Below are 21,935 nucleotides of genomic sequence, written 5' to 3'. Positions count from 1 at the left end.
AATCCTTGCATTTCCGCTTTGCGACAACTGTACGTCCCGGAAGTCGGAAGCGCCTGACGGCCGCCTTCCGGTGGTGGGAAAGTGAACCAAGCCAGAATCAAAGCGGCGCGTCCTGTGGCAGGTGGGGGTGCCTGTGGAAAGGGAAGGCAGGCGACTGGCTAGGGCTTGGCTCGGGAGGCCAGCGGAGCAGCAACTGCAGAAGCAGGCAGCGGCAGAGAGGGAATGGTGCCGGGAGGCGCCGAGGAGGAGGCGCAGTCCGTCCCTCTCAGGGTTAGTGAATGAGGCTCTCCGCCCGGGCCGGCCCGGGGACTGTGCGCTGCGGGTCCCAAGCATGAGTGCGGGCCCCGGCTGTGAGCCCTGCACCAAGCGACCCCGCTGGGGCACCGCTGCAACTTCTCCGCCGGCCGCCTCGGACGCCCGGAGTTTCCCCGGCAGGCAGAGGCGCGTTCTCGATCCCAAGGACGCTCCCGTGCAGTTCAGGGTCCCACCGTCCTCGTCAGGCTGCGTCCCGGGGCGGGCGGGACCGCACAGAGGCAGCGCCACCTCGCTTGGTACGTGGGGAAATAAAGATCTTTGTCCTTCCCTTTGGCCCAAACCTTTTCTTGGTCTCTGAGGACCCAGGAACTCCAGTCGTCCCCTTTCTGGTCTTGTGTGCACTACTCTGAGGCCCTCTTGCCGAGTCACTAAGGCCGCTTAGTGGGGGAATGCGGCCACATTTTCCCACTTGCATTGGTGGGGTGAGAAACCCTGATGAGCAGTCACTCAAGGCCGAAAATGGTAGTAGACTCCACCTGTTTGCTTTCCTCGGGTTTGACTCAGAAATTGCCTTGTTAAGGAGGTCTAATTGTGTATGTGAAGCTTCAACCTCTAGATGGAAAGAAAGCTGCAAAGAAGGTGACAATTTCTCTTGATTCACCCCGGGGTGCAGGGCTGTTAGTATTACCTGGCATTGTACTTGTCTCTGGCATTCATTGTTGAACTTGGCCTGTCTTCAGATCCTAAAATCCATCAGCAGAGATAGACAATTGTGTAAGAAGTCCACGTAACAAGAGGTAATGGTTGTGCTGATAGGTGAGGGACATATAGTTAGGGTTAGGAATCAAAAGTGCTTTTAAAAAAATGTTTATTTTTGAGAGAGAGAGAGCTCGAGGGAGGGCCAGAGAGAGGGAGAGACAGAATCCAAGGCAGGTTCCAGGCTCTGAGCTGTCAGCACAGAGCCGGGTACAGGGCTCGATCCCATGAACGACGAGATCATGACCTGAGCCGAAGTCAGATGCTTAACCAACTGAGCCACCCAGGCACCCCAAGAGTCAGAAGTACTTAATCCAGTCTGTGGGATCAAAGATATTCTCCCAGAAGATGAAATGCTTATTTTGAGGAGTGAAGAATGTTGAAGAGTTAGCTAAAAAAGAGGAAGTAAGGGAGGGTTCCTGAAGTATAGCTGATGCATACTGTCAACAGGGGAGAGTAGTGAGATAGGGCTGCAGAGAGGTAGGCAAAGATCAGATCATACTGGGACATACAGGTAATGCTAAGGGTTTTGAATGCTAAGGGTTTTATCTCTGAGGGCAACCCGAAGCTTTTAATGGGTTTTTAGTAGGGGAGTGACTTTACACACATGCGTGCACATGCATGTTTACACACACACACACACACCTTTTTTTTTTCTTTTTTAAAGGTCTCTGGCTGATGTGTAGAAAATGAAGCATGTATTGAAAGGGAGCAGAAGCGCAGGCCCAAGACTAAAGGAGTTAGTGTAGGTGGGAGATAATGATGGTTTATACTTGGTTGTGGGCAGTAGGAAAGGGGAGAAGTGGATGGATTCGGAGAGAATGGGATATGTATTTTGTATCTCATAAGAAATATATCTTGCTGGAAATACAGATTTGGGGATTCTTGGTATAAACGTGGTGATCGGTGCTATGGAAGTAGATCAGATCATATACAGCATGTAGAGAAAATAAAGGCGACCTAGGACAGAAACTTTAGGAACACCATCATTTAAGAGTAGACTGAAGAGAAGTAGCCAGAAAAGTAGGAGAAAATCTTGGCTTTTGTTGTGTCCTGCAGGGAAGAGAGCATTTCAAAAAGGATGCATTGGTCAACTGGACAGAGATCAGGCAGTCTTCAGGTGAATGATATAAACTTAGTTTTCTCAGGACTTAGAGGCAGTGGGGAGTACACCTGAAGTAAATATTGAAGGATAAGCAGGATTTACTGTGTAGATCAAGGAGAGAAAGAATTAAATAGGCAGAGGGAATGGCATGTGCAAAAGTGGTAGGACTGGAGCACAGGATGACAGGAGTGACAGGAGATGAGTCCAAGAAGAGGGGCAGAGCTTGTTACGGACAAACTTTAGTGCTATTTCAAGAAGTTTAGACTTTATTCTGTGGTTAATGGAGGGCCACTAAAAAGCTTTTAAGAAGGGAGATAACATTTGGTTAGTATTTTAGAAAAGATGGCCTTAGTGGCCTTTGGACTTCTCTGACTGCAGTCTGCTGTATAAATTTCACCTGGTACAAACAGTAGGAAATCTATGAACCGAGTAAATATGCCATATTTATTACAAACATGTTTCATGAAATAATACCTATTATATATGATGCATTCTTATGTTGTATGTATTTTGTTAAAAAAAAGTCCATTGTAGTTTGTGTAACACTGGGTTAGAGAAAGTCAAGACTAGACCAGGAGACCAGTTATAGGAAACAAATGCACTTGTCCAAAGTGATGTACCTGTTCTTTTGATATTGGTGCTATTTTGAAGATGGAGAGGAAGGAATGGATTTAAGATTTAGGAAGATTTCAGGGAACTTGGTGATGGAGAGTGGAGGGGAGGGGCAACTGAGGGTGACCTCCAAGTACTGTATCTGAACCTATCTGAGAGGCTGATTTCCATATAAAGGTGGAAGAGTTAGTTGCAAGTGGAGGGAGGCAGTCAGCCCTCTTGGTTGAATCTTATTTCCTGCAGATTTCTGCAGAAGAGGAACCAAATTAAAACTTGGGCTGTACTTTATTATGTGTTACTATTTCTGTATACTGGGCACAGGACACCAGTTAACAAATGTTCACAGACTAAACAAAAACTATTGTTTCAAATTTGGAATTCTTTAGGAACTTGGTATTTAACATTTTAATATATAGTCATCCTAGGAGAAGTAGATGAGAAAAGGAAATGGATGTTCATTCAACATCTTTAAATTTTGTGTTATTTACCTTCCTGGGCATATTCTATTGGTTGAAAACTGCAAACCCTGCATAGAACTCAGGGTGCTATTCACATTCTGATGGCAGCTCCCCTTTTCTGCCTTTTATAGCTACCTAGAGCTTCTCTCCCTGCTCCAGGCACGGTCCAAGTGTAGGTCAGTGATGGGTGGTGGTGGTTGTGGGGGGACGAGCTGGTTTGTCTCCCTTCCCTTGAATCATTCCTTCAGCCTCAGTGCTGTCTGTCAAAAGCATCATCAGACCTCTTTCCTCATCTCAGAACTCCCCCTGTCCATCACTTTTTGGTCTCTCCGCACCCTTCCTTCCCATACCTTATCTTGCTGCTGATAAAGAGACTTTTGAGGTGTTCCTTTGAAATGCAGGTGAATTTCAAAGCATTTTGTGTCTTTTGCCTGTGTCTATAGCACCTATTTGATATGCTAATTGACACTAATACAGTGGTTACTGAGTGATGTTCTGAGATTAAGTGTAAATGGTGTGAAGTCAGAATAAAGTTGGAGGACTGCTGATATCAGTGAAAACGAGATTGGGTGAATTGTTGAGTTTCTACTTTGTGAGACTGGACACTTCATATTTTCTCTCATTGATCTACATAAGCCTTGAAGTACATATTTATTGTTAATCCTATTTTATAGGTGAGGAAATAGAAGTGAAGCCCAAAGAAGTAAAGTACCAGTTAAGTGACTGAGCAAAGATCTCAGTCCAAGATCTTGACTCCAGATCTTTTATCTTTTTCATCACCTTTTACCCTCCTTTTTGCTTGCTGTGATTATTTCTAGTAAAAAGAAAGAAGTTCCCAGGTAATGTGGGAAGCATAATTTTAATGCTCATTTTGGTAATAATGGGTAAAACTCTGAAGCAGTCCTGTGAAATTTTGCAAAAGAAACCTTTGGAAGCTAGAGTAGTGGTATTGGAAAGAGAAGTAGGGCTCTCAGAAGGACTAAGGAATGTTTTATTATCAGGAAATAGTGGTTCCTCACCTCTTGCTCCTCTTTTATCCCGTTCTCAGGCTTCAGGAATTATACTAGGAAACTATTTTTTTATTTTTTATTTTTTCAATATATGAAATTTATTGTCACATTGGTTTCCATACAACACCCAGTGCTCATCCCAAAAGGTGCCCTCCTCAATACCCATCACCCACCCTCCCCTCCCTCCCATCCCCCCATCAACCCTCAGTTTGTTTATACTAGGAAACTTAAAACTGGAGAGAGAATACATTCTCATGTCAGAGCTGTAGGAGAACACTTCATAGTTTCTTATGAAATGATGTATGCAGTCTTTCGGTTCTCTAGACTTGCCTTTATAGTGCTATGCTTTGTGTTTATGTCTATTATAGGAACCTAGCTATTGCATACCATTTAATCCTTATATTTATGGAGAAAGATGTTTTATTTTTTAAATATTTATTTATTTTGAGAGAGAAAGAGAGCACGTGAGAGGAGAGAACCCCAAGCAGGCTCTGTTCTGTCAGCACAGAGCCCTACACGGGGCTTGGTCTCACAAACCGTGAGATCATGACCTGAGCCAAAATCAAGAGTTAGATGCTTAATTGACTGAGTCACCCAGGGGCCCCAAAAGGTGTTTTAAATTCTACACTGACTCAAAAAGCAAAGTTTTGGCTCCCTGCTGGTTTGTAATTTGAGGATTTTCTATACTTGTGTTTGATATAATGAAATTAAATAGAGAAAGATGGAACTACAGAAGAAGTCTCAGAATCAAGTTGTTCATCCTCTTCTGATTGAAACCAATTTTTTGTCTGAAGCCTGATTTTCTGTAGAAGTGCTAACTTAATAAAAGCACTAAAATAGTGGTATTTAATAAGGAATATCAAATATAATACTTTTTGTGATAGAAACTTTTTAAAATGCTAATTGAAGAATTTTAGTTGGAATGTTAGTATTTTATGTAAGGAATGAATTATATGGGACTCAAATATAGTGATAAAGCTGTATATTTTCATATATTTAGGACAACATCTGTTTTGCTCACATTATGGTATTTGAGAAGACCTAAGCAAATAAAAATGAGTCTATGACTTAAGGTGCCTAGATTCTTACATTGCAGTTTGGGGAATAGTTGAGAATGTTTAAGATTTTATATCTTATTATACTAAAATATTACATACATTTAATCCATAGTTTAATTAATTTTGAAAGCATGCTTATTTCTAATGCTTATGTAAACTGTGGTTTACATTTATTTGTGTTGCATTTCTTCAACTGAGTTATCACTTCTACCTTTGCTATTGTCTGCTGGTCATTTCTATCTAGTCAGCTCTTCAGCATCTCAAATTTAGTATGTTCACATTTGACCAAATCATATTTTCCCCTAAATCCAGTTGTCTTATATTTCCTACATTTTTACTTAATGCTGTAACTATCTTTTAAGTCTCTCAAACTTAAAGCTCAGTGTCACCTTTAACTTCTATCATTATGAAGTCTGTAATGACTCTCATTTCTCAACTTTTATTCTCTATTCTCACAAGGACTAGTTTTGGCCTTTGACCATTAGTTCTCCAACCTAGTTGCTGATCATCTGAGTCACTTTTTGAAAAGAATACAGATTCTAGCTTCCTTTGTTGACTCCATCCTCACATATATAGCTTGATTCATAGGCCTGGGGTCTAGCCCTGGGATCCATTAGTTATCAGCCCGTTAATGATTCAGATGGTTTGGGAACCTCTGACTTAACACCAATAGCTTCCTTGCTGGTTTCTATCAATAGGGTCTTCCTTCTTGCCCCTTCAGATTTGCACTCCAGGCTATCTATCATGCATGACTGAGAGCCTCTTAGATTTGAATTCTGGAATTACAGCTCTGAGTGTAACTTAACACTTTTCCATACCTCTTTGTGGTAGCTGACTTTTCAATCATATTTTGTGTTGATTTCTTTTTAAGTTCTTTATTTTTCCTTGCCATTGATGCCTTTGCTTATGATTTCCCTTTGTGACTACGTTTATTCTTCAAGGCACAATTCAACCCCTATTTATCAGACTGTTCTACCTATTCTAGTTCCCTAAAGTCTTTTCTCAGAAATACTTTAATTCCTTTTAATCTCATTTAATACTAAGGTAGTTAAGAACTAACTTAAGTTAGTTAAGAACTATTTATTGATCGTATACCAGTTTGTGCCTTAAACATCTTGCATGCTATTTCATTTAAACCTCATAATAACCCCAGGAGAGGTACTGTTAATTTGCATGTTTACAAATAAGGAATCTGAGACACAGAAAAATGATTCCTCACAAAGTTGCTTAGGAATACAATGGGAGCACTAGGATTTGAATCCAAGTCGGTCGATTACAGAGCCTGAATTCTCACCCATTAGTCCATACCAGCTCTTTTAGGGGCATGTTGCTTACTACTCTATGCCAGATGCATTTATATAATATTTCTGTCTTATCTCCCATTATTTGAGTGTGGCAGGAATGATTAATCTGTTTAACCCACAGAACCTAGCACAATGGCTTATGTGTATAAATGCTGCTATAGGTATTTTCTCTTTGAGGGCATGTATGCATATACATAATTGTTTTGGTGTGTGTGTGTGTGTCTGTGTGTGTGTCTTTTTTTTTTTTTTTTTTTTTACAGTTTTCAAACAAAAGACTATTACCAGTTGGATGGACACTAAAGGAATCAAGACAGCTGAAGCAGAAAGGTATAGAAACATGCCTATACAGAGAAATGAATAACATGATACATGAATGTTTTGCTTCATGCTTTTTCTCCTCGCTTGATCCCACTTTTCTTTACATTTATTCATTATTTCAGATTACAAATAATAGTGTTTTAGAGTCTAATGTATCAGGGACTGTCCTATATACTTGAAATACAAAGATGAAAGAGGAATAGTCTCTGTTTCTAAGATAGAGTATAGTGGTGGTGGCATACTCAAAAACACACGATCATTACATAGTGTGATAAATAAGACTTCACTGTCTTATATAAACAGAACAGTGGTAGTTAGTATATAGGACAATCAGCTTCACCTTTGCAGGAAGGCCTGCCAGGAGGTGAGTCCAGTTTAACATTTAAAGGAAGAGCAGGTGTTTCCCAGGCATGAGTTGGGAAAAGGGCTTTACAGGCATATGTACCAAGTGATGGAGTCATGAAAGAGCATGTTCCGTGTTTAGGTAATCACAAGTAGTCTAATTATTACTATGGTAGTGGTAGTGTGGTTGTGTGGTTGGATAAGTGATTTTTTTATAAGTTCTTTCTATTGTATCACAAGTTCTATTGCCTCATTAGTTCTTTCTATTCTGTTGTAGTTTGCACAGTAAAGAAAACAATAATACAAGACTGGAATCCATGATGAGTTCTGTACAAAAAGATAACTTTTATCAACATAATGTGGAAAAATTAGAAAATGTTTCTCAACTAAGTCTTGATAAATCACCTGTTGAAAAAAGTACACAATATTTGAACCAGCATCAGACTGCAGCTATGTGTAAGTGGCAAAATGAAGGGAAACATACAGAGCGGCTTTTGGAAAGTGAACCTTCGACAGTAACTCTGATACCAGAGCAGTTCAGTAATGCTAACGATCAGTCACCCCGAAACGATGATCACAGTGACACAGATAGTGAGGAGAGTAGAGATAATCAGCAATTTTTGACACCTGTAAAGTTTGCAAATGCAAAGCAGACCACAGAAGATGAACAGGCCAGAGAAGCCAGAAGCCACCAGAAGTGCAGCAAGTCTTGCCATCCTGTAGAAGACTGTGCAGGTTGTCAGCCGGAAGAGATAGATGTGGTGCCAGAGAGTCCCTTGTCAGACATTGGCTCTGAAGATGCTGGTAGTGGACTGAAAAATGCCAACAAACTGAGTAGACAGGAGAGTAGCTTAGGAAATTCTCCTCCATTTGAGAAAGAGAGTGAACCCGAGTCACCAATGGATGTAGATAATTCCAAAAATAGTTGTCAGGACTCAGAGGCAGATGAAGAGACAAGTCCAGGTTTTGATGAGCAAGAAGATAGCAATTCCTCCCAAACAGCTGGTAAACCTTCAAGGTTCCAAGCAAGAGAAGCCGACACTGAATTGAGGAAACGGTCCTCTTCTAAAGGAGGTGAAATTCAATTACATTTTCAATTTGAAGGAGGAGAGACTCGCAGTGGAATGAATGATTTAAATGCCAAACCATCTGGAAGTATTTCTAGCCTAAATGTAGAATGCAGGAATTCCAAGCAACATGGAAAAAAGGATACTAAAATCACAGATCATTTCATGAGACTGCCTAAAGTAGATGACAAAAGGTAATTTTTTTCCACAAGAGTGTCTCCAATAGTGTAATACATTTTATAATTTTGTAAGGGGGTTTAACAGAGTTATGGTTTAGATTGAAGCAAAGAAATAGTTGGTTTCTTTTTAACTTTATGATAAATGTGTAATTTTTTAAAAATGTTTATTTTGGAGAGATAGAGAGACAGAGTTGGGAACAGGGGAGAGGCAGAGAGAAAGGGAGACACAGAATCTGAAGCAGGCTCCAAGCTCTGAGCTGTCAGCACAGAGCCTAATGTGGGGCTCAAATTAAAAAACCATGAGATCATGACCTCAGGCAAAGTTGGGCGCTTAACCATCTGAGCCTCCCAGATACCCCATGTTAATGCTAAATTTAAACCTAGATTCAAAAAGATCAGGGACAGAAAACAAGAAGTAAATAAATATTAATTGGACTTTTTTAGTTTCATGATCTTCCTTCTGAAATTTGTGGGGATAATCAGAATTTAAAAATATGAGGTTGATAGTAGCTTCTGTTTAGCCATTTTTCTAGGCCATTAATACTGCATTTTCTCCTCTAATGCTCTGATGTGCAGGCAGGTGATGTACTTCATAAATGAGAAAACTGAGATTTGAATTAGAGAATTCACTGAAATTATAACTTGTGGGTAGTAATGCTGAGATTTAAAGCTGAGTCTGTCTGATTACAAAGCTTACATTTTTGCAGTTATTCCATTTGGAATCTTAATCTCCATAATTTGTGATATTTTCTATCACATGTGCCACAATAAGCTCACTTTGTTGAAAATTGTTGTCTAGAGACCTGAGAAGTAGCTGACACTGTGAACCATGCCTCATTTGGCAATGCTCATATTCTTACATGGTCCGGTTTTTTTTGGAAGGTGATTTTATGTGTTCAGAAATTCGTGGGGTGCCTGGGTGGCTCAGTCAACTAAGCAGCCGACTTTGACTCAGGGCATGATCTCATGGTTCATGAGTTTCAGCCTCGCGTTGGGCTCTGTGCTGACAGCTCAAAGCCTGGAGCCTGCTTCAGATTCTGTGTCTCCCTCTCTGCCCCTCCCCTGCTTGTGCTCTGTCTCTCTCTCTCAAAAAAATAAACATTGAAAAAAAAATTTAAAAATAAATTGCTTCCATAGACTTGAAAATAAGCTCTTCAGTTTTACCATGTTTTATTAGTTTTTCTTTTGATTGTAAATACGAAGGAGAGATAGCAAGTCTGGGACGTTTTAAACAATAACATTCTGGGTAAGTTTTATACTTGTGTACCTAAGGAAATTTAAATAGGCAGATTTGTGACTGAATACGTTTGTTTTGACCTTAGAAAAGAACAATGTGAAATCAAGCATCAAAGGACAGAAAGGAAGATACCTAAATACATTCCACCTCACCTTTCTCCAGATAAGAAATGGCTTGGAACTCCTATTGAGGATATGAGAAGAATGCCTCGGTGTGGGAACCGGCTGCCTCTCTTGAGACCATCTACTAATCATACAGTAACTATTCGGGTAGGTATTTTCTCTTACCTATAAGGAGAGAAGACTCTTTAGTCTTCATTTATTGCAGTACTTATTAATGTGAAAAACAGGCCCAAGGCACAGAAACTGTTTCTTTTTTCTGCACAAAGTACCAAGAAGTCTATAGATTGGAGAAATATAACAATAGCTTTCTTTTTTTTTTTTTTTAATTTTTTTAACGTTTATTCATTTTCGAGACAGAGAGAGACAGAGCATGAATGGGGGAAGGTCAGAGAGAGAGGGAGACACAGAATCTGAAACAGGGTCCAGGCTCTGAGCTGTCAGCACAGAGCCCGACGCAGGGCTCGAACTCACGGACCGCGAGATCATGACCTGAGCTGAAGTCAGACGCCCAACCGACTGAGCCACCCAGGCGCCCCAACAGTAGCTTTCTTAATGCAGTACTTAATACATCCATAAGATGAATTGTTGTCAGGTCATAAGGCAATTGACTTTTTCAGTATTTTTTTTTTTTAAAAGTCACTGGATTCTTTCTTTTTGTTTTAAATTCAATTGACAGTATTTGTTGAGCACCCACTATTTGTTAGGTAGTGGGTTAATCTGTAATGGGTTAGTCCCTAAGGTTCAAAATTGTGTATGGTTCAGTATCCTCAAATCATTTTCTAGTTTTGCCCTCTTTTCTGAGCTCTAGATTATTCTAGGCATCACCATCACTATTCCAGAGGTGTCTCGAACTCAACATGTCTAAAACCAACCTCATTTTTAAGAATTGTCGTTAGGGGCGCCTGGGTGGCTCAGTCGGTTAAGCTCCCGACTTCGGCTCAGGTCATCATCTCTCGGTTGGTGGGTTTGAGCCCCACGTCTGACTGTGCTGACAGCTCAGAGCCTGGAGCCTGTTTCAGATTCTGTGTCTCCCTCTTTCTCTGCCCCTCCCCCACTCACGTCCTGTCTCACTCTCAAAAGTTAAAAAAAAAAATTAAAATTGTGGTTAAATATACATAATATACACTTTTACCATAATATACATAATATACCCTTTTAGCCATTTTTAGTGTCCATTTCATGGCATTAGGTACATTCACAATGTTGTACAATTATTACCAGTATTCATTTCCAGAAATTTTTTATTATCCCACACAGAAACTGTACCTGCTAAACAATAACTTTCCATTTCTCACTAGTCCCTGGTATCCTCTTTTTACTTTCTGTAGCTTCTTTTTTGAAGAAACAACTTTATTGAGGTAGATACAATTTACCCATTTTAAGTGCTCACTCATTTCAGTGATACTTAGGTAATTTACTGAGTTAGGCAACCATCATTATAATCCAATTTTAGATTTGTCACTCATTGGGTTGTTTTAAATAGTCATCTCACTTTTTAGTCTCTATATTAGATTTCACAGGAACTACCTAAAAAATCTCTGCTATTATACAACTTAGTCTAGATGTGATTAGATATTTTGAAGTATAGAATTCTTTTTCATGGTTATAGTGGAAGTAACATTGAACAGGTGGTGGAGTTTGAACTGAGCTCTAAAAGATGACCAGACATTTCTGAGGGGGAGTTAGTAAGTCAAGAGAATTCCAAGACAGATACATAACCTTTATAAAAAAGGGCTATGTAGTGGGGATCCTGGGTGGCTCAGTTAGTTAAGGACCCAACTTCAGGTTATGATCTTGCAGTTTGTGAGTTCGAGCCTAGCATCAGGCTCTGTGCTGACAGCTCAGAGCCTGGAGCCTGCTTCATGTTCTGTGTCTCCCTCTCTCTCTGCCCCTCCTCTCTTTCTCTCTCTCTCAAAAATAAAAATAAAAAAAAAAACCAAACAGCTCTGTGTGGTTGAAAAACTATTTGTTTTAGACATTGAAAATAATTGGTTTGTTAGAGCTTAGAGTTTGGATGGGGAATGGTGGAAGATAAGACTTGAAAAGTGGATTGGATCCATATCATAGAGGGGTTCAAGTGCCAGGAATTGGACTTGAGTCTGTAGGTATTGGAAATTGATAAAAGGTCTGTGCACACAATAGTTATTACTGTAGCAGGATTAATCACACAGCTGTGTGTAAGGAAAATGGAAGTGAGGATCCATTGGAAACAGATAAGGGATGTTAAGAGCTCTTAAAATCAGTAAACTTTATCTACCTCAATGAAGTTGTTTCTTCAAAAAAGAAGCTACAGAAAGTTAGCTAGCAGGTAAGAAACGAAAAGGAAGGGGACTGTAATTATCAAATTGTGCTGCGGTAAAGTGGCTCAGGGGTTCTTAGGAAATTTGACACAACATGTGTTTTCTAAATTATATTTTTAACTGAAAAACCTGTAATAAAAGAACAAACACACTCAAACTTGAAAATGCTTAATATATTTTAACAAAAAATAATATTTTAACAAAAAAAATTACCATTTGACACTATTTAGGTTAGTGAATAGAATTTTCTTAATACTGTGAAAGAGATTTTCTTTCTTTCTTTTTAATTTTATTTTTTATTTTTTAAAATTTACATCCAAATTAGCATATAGTGCAACACTGATTTCAGGAGTAGATTCCTTAGTGTCTCTTACCCATTTAGCCCATACCCCCTCCTACAACCCCTCCAGTAACCCTCAGTATGTTCTCCATATTTATGATTCTCTTATGTTTTGTACCTCTCCCTGTTTATATATTATTTTTGTTTCCCTTCCCTTATGTTCATCTGTTTTGTCTCTTAAAGTCCTCATATGAGTTGAAGTCATATGATATGTCTTTCTCTGACTAATTTCACTTAGCATAATACCCTCCAGTTCCATCCACGTAGTTGCAAATGGCAAGATTTCATTCTTTTTGATTGCCAAGTAATAACTCCATTGTATATATATACCACATCTTTTTTATCCATTCATCTATCAATGGACATTTGGGCTCTTTCCATACTTTGGCTATTGTGGATAGTGCTGCTATAAACATGGGGGTGCATGTGTCCCTTCGAAACAGCACACCTGTATCCCGTGGATAAATGCCTAGTAGTGCAATTGCTGGGTTGTCGGGTAGTTCTGTTTTTAGTTTTTTGAGGAACCTCCATACTGTTTTCCAGAGTGGCTGTACCAGCTTGCATTCCCAATACTGAGAGAGATTTAAGTGTAAATTGAGTAGTAGGTTGATACAAGCTTTAGCTGTGATCCCTAGCTTTCAATTTCGAATTTTGTATTTCTTAGTCTCAATTTCACGTATTGATGCTAGCATAAGTAAAAGTTATTATAAAAATTATAATAGTTTTATTTGATTTAAATATAATGAATTAATGTCAGATTTCTTAGGGGGAAAAAGAGTTCTGCTATTTAAGAAAGTTTGAAAATCATTGAGATAAGGTAATGTGGAAATAAAAAAGAAAATAGTTGGTTGCTTTGTTTTGAGGTAAAATTGATAGGATATGGTGAATTCTTAAATATGGGTGAAGAGGGAAAATGCAGGTAAAATTAAGAAAAGGCCGAGTGACTGACAAGATGTTACTGGTAGAAAATTTGGAGAAGAGATTGGGGAGGTAAGTGATATTTTGACTTTACTGCCTTTCTTTATACCACTGCCCATAAAGAAAACCCAAATTATCCTATACCGTCATTTTTTAATCTCTGTAATTACTGTTTATTTTTAGATATCCAATAACGTTTGAATTTTTAGAATCTTTAAAATCTTAATTTTTATTATAAAAGTAGTACAAGGTCATTGTAAAAAAAGATGCAGGTCTCATATGATAGTATATAACTCAAAATCCAAGTCTCTCAGTCCTGTTTCAGAGTTTTGGTGGATTAACTTCTAGATTCTTTTTTCTGAATATGGTAATATGATATATATGTAATTAATAGTTATTAAATAAACAGCCCAAGTTACATTTCCAAGATGCCAGATATTAATAGTTATGAAATTTAAAATAGTAAAGTAAAGCTGATATTTACCATTAGAAATGTAAGGCAGTCTGGAAGCGCCTGGTTGGCTCAGGCAGCCAAGCATCCAACTCTTGATTTCGGTTCAGGTTATGATCTTGTGGTTTGTGAAATCGAACCTCAGCTCTGAGACTGTTTGGGATTCTCTCTCTCCTTCTCTCTATGCCCCTTTCCCGCTCTAGCACATGTTTGAATGCGTGCTCTCTCTCTCAAAATAAACATTAAAAAAAGGGGGGGGGGGCGCCTGGGTGGCTCAGTCGGTTGGGCGTCCGACTTCAGCTCAGGTCATGATCTTGCGATTTGTGAGTTCGAGCCCCACGTCAGGGGCTTTGCTGATAGCTCAAGAGCCTGAAGCCTGCTTCGGATTCTGTGTTTCCCTCTCCCTCTACCCCTCCCCTGCTCATGCTCTGTGTCTCTCTGTCTCTCAATAATAAACGTTAAAAAAAATTTAAGAAAAAAGGCAGTCTGAAATTGCAGGGGCATGTCATTTGGTGCTTGATTATCTTTAAAGACATGATAAACACACATGCAGGCACACAAACACATATACACACACATATGCACATACAGATGCCCACACACAAAGCATACTTTCATATATATGATATGTTTCCCTGTCTGTGGAGCTGGACTGGTACCTGTTTTGTCACCTCTGATTACATGGGATATCTTTACAAAGTCACCTTTGGGGACTTCATCTGGAGTTGAAAATACTTTTAGCATAATTATTGACTCTTCACAATTCTTTCCTCTGACTATTCTCGTTCTTTGGCTTCTATGATAACATATAATCCTAGTTTTCTTTCTGTCTCCTTAGCCATTTATTATATTCCTTTAGTTTTTCTGGCATGTGTGTTAAATATTGTTAGAGCTCCTCAAGGCTTTTCCATAGGTACTGTTTTCTTCTCTCTCTCTGGGTGGTCTTCTCCTACAACTTTATTTCTCTTGAGTGCTTATTGGATAGTCTTCCTTTCTATAAGCTGTTCCCTTTTTGAGGAACAGTCTTCCTTTCTTCTTTTTCCTAGTTCTTTTTATCCTTTGAAGTTCAGCTCAATTGCCATTTCCTCAAGGAAGTCTTTTTTTTTTTTTTTGATGAGTTTATTAGTATTTTTTTTTCAAGTTTATTTATTTTGAGAGAGACAGATACAGCATGAGTTGAGGGCACAGAAGAGAGGTAGAGAGAGAGAATGCCAAGTCGGCTTCGCACTGTCAGTGCAAAGGGCTTGACATAGGCCTTGAACTCACAAACTGTGAGGTCATGACTTGAGCCAACACCAAGAGTCAGATGCTTAACTGACTGAACCACCTAGGCACCCCAAGGAAACCTTCTCTAAGCTCACCGGTAAGTTGGAATTGTCTGAAATAGATTCTCATACACCACGAACCTTTCACTCATAACATATTACAGTTCAAATTTTATGTTACTGTGATGGTTTGATTATTTGCAGTGAAGTACTAATTCATGCTACAACATGGATGAACCTTGAACACATTACATCAAGCCAAAGAGGCCAGACACAAAAGGCCATATGTTGTATAATTCCATTTATATGAAGTGTCCAGAATAGGTAAAATGTATAATTTTTCATGTTTCAAATATCGCATTTCTCAAACGTTTACTTAATGCTTATTATAAGCAGCATATGTGTATGTGTACACATACGTATATATTTACATATGTATATATTTCTATACGTATACTTACAGAAACACATAAGTCAGGTTCTATCATAAATATTCCGAATCCACAGTTAATATGGTTATTATTCTCAAGAAGTTTATAGTCTAGTGGGAGAAGGAAAAACAGGTGTGATCTGGTATGGTAATGATCTAATAAAACAAGAGGGAGTAAACTGTCCTTAAAAAGTTTTGAAAACTTCTTAAAGAAAATGAAAATTGAGCTGAGTGTTGAAGGTCATGATAGATGTTTAACCAGATAGTGTATGGGTAAGAGGGGATGTTAAAAACTGGGGACTTCATTTGGAATCATAGAGGGGAGCCATTGTAGGATTAGAAGCCTGGGAATACTTTAGAAAGATAATGTTCCCAAGTGGGGATGAGGGCTTAATGGGGGATGAATGTGTCTGGGAGCAGCTGGAGTTATGGGGGCCTAGAAGGTAAGCAATAATGAGGACCAGGGACCTAGAAGGGGTAGAGCTAGAATGACCAAACATGATGATTTGGAAGCTGATCAAATGAAGATAAGGAGTAGGAACAGCTGAAGAAGGCTTCTGAGATTTCTTGCCTAGGAGCTGGTCTGTATTTCATAGCATTTGCTTTGGCTGCTTTCTTTGGGTTGTTTTGTGCAATATACACCTAGTTTTTATGCACTTAGAGTTTTCTTGTTTCCCTCTCTTTCAGGTAGACCTTTTGCGAGCAGGAGAAGTTCCTAAACCTTTTCCAACACATTTTAAAGATTTGTGGGACAATAAGCATGTTAAGATGCCTTGTTCAGAACAAAACTTGTACCCTGTGGAAGATGAGGTAAGTACAGAACATATGTTCTTTTAGTCTTTGAAAATCAGTTTAGTGTGTGCTTATTTGAGTGCTGATTCTGTGATCCAACAGATAATTTAATCTGTTTTTCCTTTTCCTTAAAGAATGGTGAGCGAACTGCAGGGAGCCGGTGGGAGCTCATTCAGACTGCACTTCTCAACAAATTCACACGGCCCCAAAACCTGAAGGTAGTTGTTTTTGCTCTTCTTGCTTCATGTTTGTCATTCTTTGAGATGGGCCCTGTATCTCCCTCCAAGACATTTTCTGATCTTTAGTAGACTCAGGTAACAGCATTATTGGTATGCAAAATGCTTGTTTCCTGAGGAACTTTCTTAAGAGACATTCTTGGTTTCCATTCCATCACTAGGAAATGAGTAGAAGAATTGAGAGTTGTAAATGACTTGCCTGGAGCCACACAGAATAATTTGGAGAAACAGGAATAAGACCTTTGTTTCTTGATTCCCCATCCAATTTCCTTCCGACCAAGCTTCTCTTTTATTTTTTAGAATTATCATGTTTCTGAAATGTCTTTAAAAGTAAATCAGGGAAGAATTATGACTTCAGCTATATTTGCCCAAGGGGAACTGAGTTTCCTAATGATTAAAGTATACATTAAACATTCTGTTTTGTATTGCTGTTAATATAGCTTCTAGCAGTCTGATTATTTATTAATCTTACATTTTGGCAATCATTCACTTTTTATTTTTTTTTTCAATATTTCACTTAAGACTATAAGGGCAACTATTAGATTATTTTTCTAATATCTAAAATATGAGTGAGTATATGTTTTTTGGCACTATAGCCATGTAAACTTTTAAAGTTTTTATAACTATAAACCGTAACAGATTTTTCTATACTTGTGTGAAAATGGGTTTCATTTTCTTTGAGAGACTTAGTTTGCTGTGCACAGTTTCTCAGTGTTTTTTTTAAGTTTTTTTTTTTTTTTAAATGGGTGTTTATTTTTGAGACAGAGACAGAGACAGAGTGTGAGCAGGGGAGGGTCAAAGAGAGAGGGAGACACAGAATCTGAAGCAGGCTCCAGGCTCTGAGCTGTCAGCACAGAGTCTGATGCGGGGCTCGAACTCACGAGCTGTGAGAACATGACCTGAGCTGAAGTCGGATGCTTAACTGAGCCACCCAGGCTCCCCAAGATTCTTAAGTTTTATACTGTTTTTCCATTTATACTTAACAAGTTGTTCTTAAACGTTCCATATGTCTCTATAGCTCCTATTTTTTCTCTATATTGAAAAACATTGGTATGTTGTACCATAATGTATTTTGAAAATTTCATTCGTTACGGATAGTGTTTCTCAATCTTGTAATGTACTTCTTTTAAATGGAAGAAATTATCAGGGAGTGCCAGGATCTGTTGATTTATTTTTAGAATAATGTTAACTGCATATGTACAAACATGAAACTAAATATAAACTGTACTTACAGTTAGAGCTATATTAGTTGATTTTTTTCCATTTTAAGCATCATGAACCATCACTTGAGTTATGTTCGTTGTCATAATGAAAACAGTTTGTATTCAGTATTCCCTTTTTGCACAAAAGTTTTTTTTTTCCACGTTTTTATTTTTTTTTATTTTTGGGACAGAGAGAGACAGAGCATGAACGGGGGAGGGGCAGAGAGAGAGGGAGACACAGAATCGGAAACAGGCTCCAGGCTCCGAGCCATCAGCCCAGAGCCTGACGCGGGGCTCGAACTCACGGACCGCGAGATCGTGACCTGGCTGAAGTCGGATGCTTAACCGACTGCGCCACCCAGGCGCCCCAATTTGCACAAAAGTTTTTAACCGCTGATGTGAACCTCAAAATAGTATGCTGAGAGACTTAAAATACCATAGAAAGAGGGGCGCCTGGGTGGCTCAGTCAGTTAAGTGTCTGACTTTGGCTCAGGTCACAATCTCACAGTTTGTGAATTCAAACCTTGCGTCGGGTTCTGTGCTGACAGCTCGGAGCCTGGAGCCTGCTCTGGATTCTGTGTCTCCTCTCTCTGCCCCTCCCCAACTTGTGCTCTGTCTTTGTCTCTCAAAAATAAATAAATGTAAAAAAAAAAATTAAAAATACTGTGAAAGAAAAAATTCTTCATTTTGTTTTTACTACTTACTACTAATCACAAACAACTGGTGGATGTTGGTAGATGCAAAGATGGGATCTGTATGGAGAACATCAGCTTACAAATAAATATGATAGTGAGCATTGGAGTCCAGGTTCTTTCTAATTTGACAGTCCTGAACTACAGTTTATCTTAGGGTGGCTCAAAATTTTCACCATTTTTATCTGTTTAAAGCACCAGCCATCGTTTCCACCGTGTCTTTTGTCCTTTGTATTCTAAAACCACAATTATAAACTCACAAAAACAGAAGCAGACCACCCCAGAGTACTATCTATACTCCATTTGAGAAACACTGTGTTAGGTCCTTACGGCCTTAGAAACAGCATTATTTAAAATTTCATATTTTTTCTTTTAAGCATGAACGCAGAATAATCATAGTGTTCTAAATTGCTCACCTCTTTATCAATTCCTTAGTGTGCCAATGATTACTTTAGGAAGAGGTAACTGCTTTACTCTGAATTTCCTTTTCTTGTTTAGTTTATGGTAGATTCACCAGAACAGAGTAATCCATTGAGATTTTCTTCTATCTGCTTATGGTAATTGTTTTCTTTGCTGAAAGAACACTATGGAGGGAGGAACATTAAGTCTCTCTTACTGAGTATAATAATCTTTTTGCCACTTTTATTTGATATTGAGTTAAGTGAGGTTAGAAATGTTAACAATTTTTAAAAGAATTGTCTCCTTAAAAATTAGTTTACACAGTAATATTTCTACAAATGATGTGTCTGATGATTTACAAAGAATGGACCTGTCCGTGCGTTAATTATGCTTATTATGAATTATAAATTAAAAGAAACCTCAATAGGTGATAGCTGAGAATACAGAATAGCATCCAGTTTTTAATAGGAGACCTTGTGGTAGACTACTTTTGAGACTTGAAGACTAAAGTAAAAGTAAATATTAGTCAAGAGTTATTGCTAATTATAAATCCCATAAAAGAATTAAGAGTATGAATTTTAGAGTGTAAAGTGTTTTTTCTTACTAACTTTAGGGAATCATTTACATAAAAGAAAATGCATGCTTTTAAAGTATGTAATTTGATGACATTTGACATCTGCACATACTCGTCAAGCCCCCACCCTAATCAAGATACAGAACATTTCTGTCACCTCCGAAGATTCCTCTAATCCCTTTACAGTTGATTCCTCTTTCTGAACTGTCCTCAGGCAGTATTGATCTGCCTTTTTCTTTTTTCTTTTTTTACTGGAGATTAGTTTATATTTTACATAATGGAATCACATAGTACATATGCTAGTATTTCTGGCTTCTTTCACTCAGAATGAAAACTTTCAAGATTCATCCATGTTGTTGAGTATGTCAACAGTTTGTTGCAGTACATGTGTTGTTTGTCCTTTTAATCTCTATTAATAATAGACTTTGCTATTTAATTAATACCTTGTATGAGGTTCTGAAGTCAGATACCAGTGATTAGAAAAAATCCTTAAAATTTTCTTTCTTAATGGAAAATTTTATATCGTGGCTGTGAGAAAAATAAAAGCTTTTTCTTACCATACTATTTTATGATTGACGCTTTTCCTTTTTGAAGGAACTTGGATATCCCCTGAATCCAAGTAATAATATGCATTGTTGACTCACTTTTTAATCTGGATGCTTGGTGATTGTTTATATGGCATGAAATATTTTTCAGGAAACTCTTTGGCAGAGTATTAATTTTTAAAAACAGTTACTTATGGGGGCGCCTGGGTGGCTCAGCTGGTTGAGCGTCCAACTTTGGCTCAGGTCATGATCTTGTGGTTTGTGAGTTTGAGCCCCGCGTCGGGCTCTGTGCTGACAGCTCAGAGCCTGGAGCCTGGAGAGTCTGTGTCTCCTCTCTCTGCCCTTCCCATGCTCATGCTCTGTCTCTCTCTGTCTCTCAATAATAAATAAATGTTAAGAAAAAACAACTTTAAGAAAAACAGTAACTTCTGAGGAAATTTAGAAGATTTATAATAATGTAACTATTTTTCAAACTTACATACACCTTCAGTAAAACAAAATTGGGGGTGTGTACTATAAATACAAATAGTTGTTTATAAATTCTACATGTTTATTATTTTGTTAATATAATAGGTACATTATAAAATATAACCAAAGTAGAAATTTAAAAGGATGAGATAAAATATAATTGTAAATACAGTTGACCCTCTAACAACACAGGTTTGAACTGTACCAGTCTCCCGTGTAGATTGTTTTGATAATACAGTACTGTAAATGTATTTTCTTTTCCTTATAATTTTCTTAATAATGTTTTTTCTCTAGCTTACTTGATTGTCAGAATATAGTATATAATACATATAACATGCAAAACATGTTAACTATGTTATCACTAAGGCTCGGATCAACAACAGGCTATTAGTGTAGGTAAATTTTGGAGGGAGTCAGAAGTTACATGCAGATTTTCAATCCTTGTGCTGTTCCTGCATCCACTGTAATAGTTCTTTCTGCATGACTACTGGATTGTCTTATGCATACCCCACTCTGGTGTTAAATAAAATTCATCGGAGTAAATTTTAAAGATCTTACTGGCTTTTATTCAATGATTTATGAATTAAGCAGTATCTTATATAGCAGATGGAAAGACACTCTAAGAAGCTGTAGGAAATGAAAGACTTTTATAGGCAGAAGTGAGTGGGAGCAAGGAAGTTATATTAGGAAAAAATAGAGTAGTTGTGGTGGTCACCTTCCTGTAGGGGATGGCAGAGTTCTGTCAGGCTGATTAACTAGTTCTGACCATCTGATTCCTCATTGACTGGTTTAAGATTCCATTTGTGGGAGAGGCTGAAACTAATTAAGTTTTGTCTCTGGTTGGTGGCATAAGCGACTCCTTTTGGGACCTGTTTTATTTTTATTGCTGGTAACAAGAAAAAAGTACTGCCTATTCAGTTAAATGTTACACCAGTAGATGGCGTGCTATTTTGACTTTTCACTACATAAATAAGTAATTTATATGAACTGCTGGAGGAAGATAACCATTTATATGTAGCTTATAAAAAATAGCTGATAATAAAGGCAAAAAACCAATTTTATGCCTTAGGGCAGTATTTCTCAATCTTTATTTCATTATTGCCATCTCTCCCAGAAAGTACTCTTCCCATGAAATTTTAATACTACAAGTACATTATATATTTGCATGTATAGTGTAACCCTATTGATAGCCAACAATCATTATAATATTTAAATTTTTTTATCTCCAAGATCCCATTTTTGTCCACTGAGAGTCTATCATTTCTGTTTATAATGTAAACGTTAAGAGTTTGGATTTTTTTTTTTTTCCTATTACTTGACGTTTCTAATCGCATTTTTTTTTAAAGAACCTTTGCTGTCATTTCTTTTAAATTTTTTTTTTTACATTTATTTATTTTTGAGAGACAGAGACAGAGCACAAATTGTGGAGAGGCAAAGAGAATGAGACACAGAATCCGAAGAAGGCTCCAGACTCTGAGCTGTCAGCACAGAGCCTGATGT

The 21,935-nt window shown here is 38.1% G+C and overlaps 1 protein-coding gene across 7 annotated transcripts in view; it reads left to right on the top strand.

Annotated features, from left to right (window-relative positions):
- Window positions 1-57: 57 nt before the first annotated feature.
- PARG (poly(ADP-ribose) glycohydrolase) overlaps window positions 58-21,935 on the top strand; it is a 137,803-nt gene continuing 115,925 nt past the window's right edge. For 2 of the 7 annotated variants that reach the window (XM_047825474.1, XM_047825473.1), the window contains exons 1-6: window positions 73-551; window positions 6,819-6,885; window positions 7,496-8,479; window positions 9,787-9,970; window positions 16,215-16,337; window positions 16,454-16,537. In XM_047825474.1, the coding sequence (XP_047681430.1) occupies window positions 332-551; window positions 6,819-6,885; window positions 7,496-8,479; window positions 9,787-9,970; window positions 16,215-16,337; window positions 16,454-16,537 (1,662 nt within the window). In that variant the 5' untranslated portion in view covers window positions 73-331. Of the gene's footprint in view, window positions 552-6,818; window positions 6,886-7,495; window positions 8,480-9,786; window positions 9,971-16,214; window positions 16,338-16,453; window positions 16,538-21,935 lie in introns of all 7 variants that reach the window. The other 5 variants (XM_047825476.1, XM_047825475.1, XM_047825480.1 and 2 more) reach the window with 5 other exon arrangements.

This window comes from Prionailurus viverrinus, chromosome D2 (genome assembly GCF_022837055.1).
Source record: "Prionailurus viverrinus isolate Anna chromosome D2, UM_Priviv_1.0, whole genome shotgun sequence".
Lineage (NCBI taxonomy): Eukaryota > Metazoa > Chordata > Mammalia > Carnivora > Felidae > Prionailurus > Prionailurus viverrinus.
The sequence above is the reverse complement of the archived record's forward strand: the minus strand, read 5'-3'. Positions and strand labels throughout refer to the sequence as shown.